This window comes from Hemicordylus capensis, chromosome 4 (genome assembly GCF_027244095.1).
Source record: "Hemicordylus capensis ecotype Gifberg chromosome 4, rHemCap1.1.pri, whole genome shotgun sequence".
NCBI classification, from domain to species: Eukaryota; Metazoa; Chordata; class Lepidosauria; order Squamata; family Cordylidae; genus Hemicordylus; species Hemicordylus capensis.
The window spans coordinates 185913448-185921564 of NC_069660.1; the positions used below are offsets into that span (position 1 = coordinate 185913448).

Sequence of the window (8117 nt, forward strand, 5' to 3'; positions counted from 1 at the left end):
AGGTTCCAGACAGATCCTGGTGGTGCTAAACTCCAGCGCTGAAGCCCAGGCTGTTAGCTGCGGTTAAGGGTATAAGCGCTCGGCTACCAGGCTCGAGGTGCAAACTACCTGCCAACCAGGATCATGTGTCAGCGTGAGCTGCTTGCATACACCAAGAATGCCCCTCCTCTGGCCCGTTGCCTGGGGAGGGCGATTTGTCCCAGCCCCGGCAACAGGCAAGGAAGACGCCTGATTGGTTCTCGGGCCGGAGGGGCGGGGCTTGACGGCCGTTATCGGCGTCTCCCCGCCCTTCCTTTTCAGTTCGGCCCGAGTTTTTGACAAGAGAGGAGCTCTGTGCCCGAGCTCCTCTCAGTGGTTTGCTGGGGCCCCGTTCGGCCCTAATAGGCGGTCCGGACTCGGACCGTAGGGGAGTGGGGACCCAGGCGTTTGGGTTGGTGGTCGGCGGCTGCGGCCGCGGTGGCATTTTTCGGCCGATTCGGCCTGTGGGGAGGCTGGGTCGGGGGTGGACCGCGGCAGCAGCGGCGGCATTGTGGGTGTTGGGCCGAGTCTGCGGCCACGTGGGGCAGCAGTGGCGATCTAGCCTTTGGTGGGGGGGGCGGTCCGGCCGGTATTTGGGCTGATTGGCCTGGAGGGGCCCCCGGGTGGGGGGATTGTTCTAGGCTGCTGGTTGCTTGGGCTGCGAGCCCACTAGGGGGTGCTAGGGACTCCCTGGGAGGCTGTTGGCGGGCTGACAGGCCCGGGTGATTGACAGCTCTTACAGGCCCGGGTGATTGACAGCTCTTAAGGCTTTTTCCCTCTGTCTCTGTTGGGCCTTCTGGATGTGGCTGCCTGGGAGGAGTGTGGCCTAGCACTGTGGGGTGTGATCAGTGGGAATGCTGCTTGTTTTGGATTAGTCGATATATCTAATTAAAAATAAATAGATAGATATAAAATAATTAAGTAAATACATAAATATATAAATAAATTTATTAATTTAATTAAACAAAAAACAAAAAACCAAACTAGTAGAGACAGAAGGAGTATTGAACAATTTCGTACGTAATAAAATCAAATAAGGGTAGAGTGGTCATGCCTCCCAGGAAGGCAAAAGGGAAAGCCGGGGGGAAGCCGATCAAGCCTCCTAAGCGTCCTGCACCCCAGTCTTCATCGTCGGATGAGGATGATGGAGAAATGACCCTCATTAAGGGGATGATACAGCGGCTGGAGGCTTTGGAGCGGGCCAAGGCGCTGCCATCAGATATGGGGGCAGGGCCTTCTGGTAAGGGGGGCAGAACTCGGACGAGGGGGGCCGCAAGGACTCAGTTAATTGATTCTTTATCTGTCAGACTGAAGGCCATGGAGGAGAGGCTAAGCGGCCCGAGTGATGTGCCAGTGGTAGTTTTGGACGAGGCAGCAGTTCCGGGGGTGTTGCAGCAGGAGGAGTCTTCGGCGGCGGTGGAGATGTCAGCTGTTGCTCAGCCGGGTGAGCCTGGATCTGTTGCACCACACGGCGGTACCGGCCAGTGGCCGTGGTTTCCCTGGCCGATGCCAGCCGCTGGGGGTTGGGGCCCTGCCCCCTGGGGGGTCACACATACATACCCAGGTGGGTTGGTGGGTCCTTTGCCAGGGGTGGGGCCGAGTACGCAAGGGGTGGCTGAGCAGGTGTGGCAAGGGGTCGTGCCTGCTTCCAGTGGACCTGGGTTGCCACCCATGCAGGGTGCAGGTTGGTATCCTAGGGGGGTTATGCCTACACCTCAGCATTCTCCGTATGGGGCAGTGGGGTTGCCTTTGGGGGATCACCTTTTACTGGCCACTAAGGAGAAGATTTTGAAAGGGGAATACGTTGACATATTCTCCTTGTTATTTAGCGAACCCAAGGTAAAGCATAAGGAGGGTGAGTCATGTAAAGACCACGCTGTGACGAAGCGTAAGCCAGTTGAGAAATCCTGGAATAACTGGCTTTCGGGTTTTACGATTTATATGGGGGTGGTCATTCTGGCACAGCCGGCCAGAGCCCTGGCGTTAGTTAAGTATATGGACATTATCCATCGGGCTGTGTCGGACTTTGTTGGCAATGCTTGGGTCCGATATGATGAGAATTTTAGGATGCGAGCCGCTTTGGATCCATCCATGCCATGGGATGCGCCTCATTTGGAGCTGTGGGTTCTCATCATGTCGCCGACGCGGCCAGTGGATGGTGAGAGATCGGACAGCGGGCATCTGTTATCCAAGGCAGCGGCACTGTCTTTTCCCGCTGTTGCGGGCCAGCCGTGGGTTCAACCCCAGTCGGTTTGCTGGGAGTATAATCGCAGTGGCCGCTGTGGAAGACAGGCCTGTAAGTTTAGACACGTGTGTAGCATCTGTGGTGCCAAGCACCCGAGCTCTTCGTGCCCCAGGGCTCGTGGCTTTGGGGCAGGATCTAAGCCAAGGTTCGATGGGGGCAAGAAGGGGGGCCCTCCCACACCCCCTTCGGGTAAAGGGGCCCAGCCCAGTTAGACTGGACGTTTTGGAGCAGCTGTTAATAGGCTACCCTAATCGGGAGGCCGCTGCCTTGTTGAGTTCAGGGTTTAAAGAAGGTTTTAGGATTCCGACGTTATCTCATAGGGTGGCCTTTATGGCCGATAACCTTAAATCGGTTAAAGGGATGGAGGTGGTAGTGGCCAGGAAGATAGGTAAGGAGGTGGCTGCCGGGAGGGTGGCTGGGCCTTTCGATCTTCCCCCCCTTTGACAATTTGAGGGTTTCCCCGTTGGGAGTTGTCCCGAAGAAGGCTCCAGGCGAGTACCGCCTCATACATCACCTGTCCTTTTTGGGTATCGAGTTGGATACGGTGGTTGGGTGTTCGCGTCTCCCGTTGGAGAAGTTGGCGACGCTGCGGGGTCTTATTGGGGCCATGCAGGTGGCGCGGAAGGTTTCCCTTAAGGAGCTGCAGGTGGTGGTAGGTCATTTGAATTCCGCCTGCAGGGTGGTGGTACCTGGGAGGGCATTTTTGAGGCGCCTTTGCGACCTGATGTCCGGTTTGTGGGCTCCTCACCATAGGGTAAGGCTTACGGAGGGGGTTAAGGCAGACTTGGCAGTATGGGGCACGTTTTTGGAGCAATTTAATGGTGTTTCATTCTGGAGGGCAGAGCAGCTGGTTGAGGCAGAGCTGCAGGTCCATTCGGACGCGGCTGGGGGAGCGGGGTTTGGCGTTTATTTTCGTGGGCGCTGGTGTTATGGGTGTTGGCCGGTTGGTTGGGAGAGGGCCGGTATCACTAGGGACCTTACCTTTTTGGAACTGTTCCCCATTGTGGTGGCAGTGCACCTTTGGGCTGGGGAGTTCTCTAACTCCACAGTTCAGTTTTGGTGCGACAATCAGGCAGTAGTGCAGGTTGTCAATTCACAGACGTCACGGTCCCCTCGGGTCATGGGCTTGGTTAGAGCTTTTGTTTTGCAGTGTTTACGTGCCAACATTTTATTTGTGGCGCGACATGTTCCAGGGCTTCAGAATGACATCGCTGATGCCCTGTCTCGGTTTCAGTTGGACAGGTTTCGGGAACTGGCGCCGGAGGCTATGCGGGACCCGGAGGTCATGCCGGAAGCCCTGTGGAGGCTTGGCGCGTAGCTGCGCGGCAGGCCATCAATGCCTCCTTGGCGCCCAGTACCAGGGTTAGTTATCGGGCGAAGGTAGGGGCATTCTCTACGTTTAGGAGACAAGAGGGCCTTGTGGAAGCATGGCCTGTGCCTGTGGAACATGTTATGCAGTTCCTGGTGTCTCTTTTTAGGGCAGGTAAGGCGGTCTCGACCATGGGAGGCTACGTCTCCGCTTTGGCCTCGAGGCTCAAGTGCAGGGGGTGCAGGACACTACAGGTGATCCTAGGGTTAAACGCATGCTGGAGGGGTGGGCGCGGCAGCAGCCTAGGGGCCCGGATAAAAGGAGGCCACTAACCTTGGACATGGTGGCTGCACTGATTCGCCATTTACCTGTCTGTTGCTCTTCCCCTTGGGAAGCTACGTTAATGAAGGCTGCCTCCTTGGTTTACTTTTTTGGGGCTTTTAGACCCAGTGAAGTTTTGCCACGGGGTAGGCATTCGCCTGTGGGGCGTTGCCTGCAGTTTGGGGATTTGTCGTTTGAGGGTAGGGGAGTCACGTTGCTACTCCGTAGCTCCAAGACTGATCAGAAGGGGAAGGGGCAGGTGATTAGGCTCCATGCTGCCTCGGACCCGGGAATGTGTCCAGTGATGGCCTTACGGCAGTATGTAGCAGGTGGTCCCAAGGCATCTGGGTGTTTATTTGTCCATGAGAGGGGGGATCCTTTAACCCAGTATCAGCTATGGGCTGTTCTGAGGAAGGCTATGGCCTGTGCTGGTGTGTCAGACTTGGGGTTTAGCCTGCACTCCTTTAGAATTGGGGCAGCTACTACAGCCAGTGGCCTGGGTTTGGAGGCGAGGGATGTGCAGAGGATTGGACGGTGGAAGTCTGATGCTTTTTTACGCTATGTGCGCTAAAGCGGCACAGTTGCGGCTGTTTGTTACCTGTTTGTTCTTTTAACAGGTGCTGGCGGGGCAGCGGCTCCGGTGAGAGGTGCTGGCGGGGCGGCGGCTCCTGTGAGAGTACTCCTGTGTGGCCATTCCTTGGTGTTTTGGGCATACAAGAGGGCCAGCGCCTCACGTTTTGGGACCCAACTCGGTCTGGGACAGCAGTCCAGAGTGTCTTGGTTGGGTATGCGGGGGATGCTTTGGGGACAGTTACTCCCAACTCTGTTAGATTATGTTGATAGGTGTTCCTGTCCGGATATTTTGGTCGTGCATTTGGGTGAGAACGAATTGGGCAAGCGATCAGGTCTCTCCATCATTCAACAAGCCTCTTCTGATTTTGGGTCCTTGCGGGATAGATTTCCAGGGATGAGGATTGTGTGGGTCGAGTGGCTCCAGCGCAGAGTTGGGCGCGGGGTGCACTCTCTAAGGGGGGTTGAACGAGCTCGACGTAAGGTGTCTAAGGCTATTGGCCGGCTCGTTCTTGAGGATGGGGGCTGGGTGTAGGCACAGCCCGGCCTGTCGGCTTCATTGCCGCACTTGTTTAGGCCTGACGGGGTCCACCTGTCTGTTCAGGGCTGCGATTTGTACCTATCCAATATTCAGAGGCGGCTTGGGGAAGTTGTTGGGGAGTGGTGGGGCAGGAAGGCCAAGCTAGGCTGACCTCCCTGTGTGGCAGGGACAGTGCGGGTTTTGGTGGGAAATAGTTGGGTTTAACTTCGGTGAGCACCCTTGGGACGAGTTAATTGGTGATTGGTCAGTCGCTCCCTTGTGGCTTGTGCGGCCCAGGGAGGACGACTTGCCATGAACCGGCTTCAGGACTTTGCAGATCCTTGGGCTGCGCGGTCCGGGGTGTGCAAAGCCTAGAAGGTTCCAGACCCTCGATTGGGGGTTGGTTGAAAGGAGACGGATCAGGACAGTGCCTGATGCTCTCCTGAGCCAGGGTGTGTCGCCCAAGCATGGTCAGGGGTGGACTCGGTGTCCAAACCTGGCCAATGCTAGGCCCCGCACTGTCTAGGTGGTTGAACATCACTGTCAAGTTCGCTTGCTCACAGTTGATTCTTGTAATAAAGTTATGACCAATTCACCCAACAAATTGTGTCGGTGTCGTCTTTGCCTGGGGTCTGGGGACAATGCCTGTCCCTTGGCAGAATCCTCTAGTGTGCTGTGATCGATGCACTGTGGGATGCCCAGATGCCGGGATAATGAGTTCCAGCCTCGGAACGATCTGCACTGTTCTGCAATTCACAGAGAAGCAGGAATCATGTGGGAGCATCAGTGCACCCCGTTCTCATTATAGGGAGTTTTCAAAAGACAAAATACAAACCAAGCTGGACTCTTATTACAGCCAGACCATTCAGCCTCCCCTCTCTCATCTGATCTTTTTAAAACAAGAAACCACATCAGCTCTCTTTTCTCACCAGAGGAGCTGCTGGTTGCTAACAATTTCTCCTCCCATATATGGAAGAAAATGGCACCCACACAGAAGCTGCAAGCCCAAAGGGAAGACCTCTCCTACAGAGACAATCTGCTGGTGAGGATGACCTGCCAAGACAGGCCCACGGTTCATTCTCCAGACTTGGAAATGGTCACTCAGGGGTGTCAGTTATTCAAAGGGGGAGAGTTAACTGATACAGGCCAGGATGTTCTGTTAGCTCCTTCTCCTGGTTCTTGGTTGCTCTCCCTTGCCTCACCACTGCAGAAAGAGAAGAGCAGCAGCGAAATGGCAAAATGTTCATCTATTATTTATTGATTTATTTATTCAATTTTTATACCACCCTTCCGAAATGGCTCATGGTGGTTTACAATTAAAACCAGAAACCATTAAAACCAATTACAATTAAAACAGAAATATAAACATGAACACCAATTAAAAACATCTTAAAAAACAATTAAACTATCAAAACAATTTAAAAACCTGAAAACCAGGTTAGCATTAAAACAATTAAAACTAATTAAAACCCTAAAAGGCCAGGCTGAACAGATGGGTTTTAAGGGCTCTCTTGAAGGACAGTAAGGAATTAAGATTGCGAATTTCTGCTGGGAGTGCATTCCACAGCTCGGGAGCAGCTACAGAGAAGGCCCGCCTCTGAGTTGCCATCTACCTGTCATGTCGTGTGCTGTTTCTGCTGCCTGATGGGGGCTGCAGTGCATTGGACCTCATTTTATCCCCCAGCCCTGGAAATGGTTGCTCAGGTGGGCAGATGTCAATTACACAAAGGTTGTAAAATTGACATCTTCTCTAAAAAATAAAAAAAAAGACATGCAAGTTCTCCTTCTTCTGTTATATTGCTAAGGTCTTTAAGGGTTGAACTGAACGTTCACTGGCAGACCTAGGTATGGGAATTCTGGTTGCTGCTGAAGAGCAGTGGGAGCAGAAATACTCTGATTTGGATAGGAGAAACACTGGCTAGGTAAAGGAGTGCTTAACCCTTCCACTGCTCCCTGCTTTTCCACTGTGCATGATTCTCCACCTAAGTTTCATCTGTGAGTGTTAAACAAGGTAGGTGGAGAGCTTGATAATTTGCTAAGACCCAGTTGGGTAGGACAGTTTTTCTTCCTACTGTGATCTGAAGCTGGGGTCAGAATCTGGGTAGGGCATGCTTATCCTGCCTAGCTGGGCCTAGCGAATGATCAAGCTTCTTGCCTTCTACCTTGTAAAACAAGGTTTTCCACTCACAGACTGTCAGCGTACCTGAACTTGAGTAGGATGCTTCTCCCACCCAATGATTGTGTGAACTATCCTAGTGTATTGTTAGGATTTTAGCCATTGGTTACTCTGAATTGGTCTATCGCTATGATTTTGTCTGACAAACTGATGAGTAGTCAGGAACTTAACATTTAAGTAAATTAAAGTGTGCTGTCAAGTTGATTTTGACTCCTGGCACTCACAGAACCCAGTGGTTTTCTTTTGGTAGAAAACGGGAGGGGTTTTCCATTGCCTCCTCCCGCGCGGTAGGATATTAATATTCCCTGATGATTGGAAATTGCTCCGCCCTGCCTTCAAAATATAACATCCATCAAAGGCTAGAGGAGGGACAGAAAAACTTATAGAAGGTTTGCAGTTTGTATTTGGGCAGATTCTGAGAGAGGCAGAGGGAGAGATGTGAATTAGTGGAAACCTGAGGTGCAGTTCCCCTATTTGGTAGCCTGTTCCAAGAAGAATGATTGTGCTTCCTGTTTTTTTAGGAGTCTGCTTACAGTAGGCTCTACTTGTATATGTGTAAACATACAGGCACTACAAGTCTCCAGTGCTCCCTCATCCAGAGGAAGCTTAACCTTGTTGCATTCGCTGCCTGAGGAAGTGGTGAGTGCTTACCAATATGAATTACCTCTTCTGGGTACTGCTCTAATAATTTATCAGAGTTTGTTTCAATAAACTAATGTTTCTCTTGCTTTCAGTTGCTTCAAAAGGAGCAATGTCCTCATTAGAAGCTTCAACGGTGTTAAAAAAGAGCATTGATTACTATTTCATCAGCTAAAAGACTAATTGGCCTCCATTAGTTTTAATTGGGACAATTTGCTTTAGATGCTCTAAAATGTTGCATTGGATGACTTGACAGTTCTGAGAGATTGCAGAACATAATCACTTTTCTTTTTACATTAGGCCAGCTAAAATTACTGTA

At 52.2% G+C, this 8117-nt stretch overlaps 1 protein-coding gene across 1 annotated transcript; it reads left to right on the plus strand.

Moving 5' to 3' along the window:
• Positions 1–319: 319 nt before the first annotated feature.
• On the plus strand, positions 320–5589 carry LOC128322209 (uncharacterized). Its single transcript, XM_053243036.1, has 2 exons — positions 320–1462; positions 4511–5589. The coding sequence occupies exons 1-2, from the start codon at positions 1069–1071 to the stop codon at positions 4996–4998; spliced, it is 882 nt and encodes a 293-aa protein (XP_053099011.1). The 5' UTR covers positions 320–1068; the 3' UTR covers positions 4999–5589.
• Positions 5590–8117: the final 2528 nt, after the last annotated feature.

Bases quoted from the DNA above. Each gene is read 5' to 3' on its own strand.
- LOC128322209 (XM_053243036.1), top strand. From the start codon at position 1,069: ATGCCTCCCAGGAAGGCAAAAGGGAAAGCCGGGGGGAAGCCGATCAAG. The intron at 1,463-4,510 runs GTGAGCCTGGAT...TTCTTTTAACAG, and splicing joins GTCAGCTGTTGCTCAGCCGG to GTGCTGGCGGGGCAGCGGCT.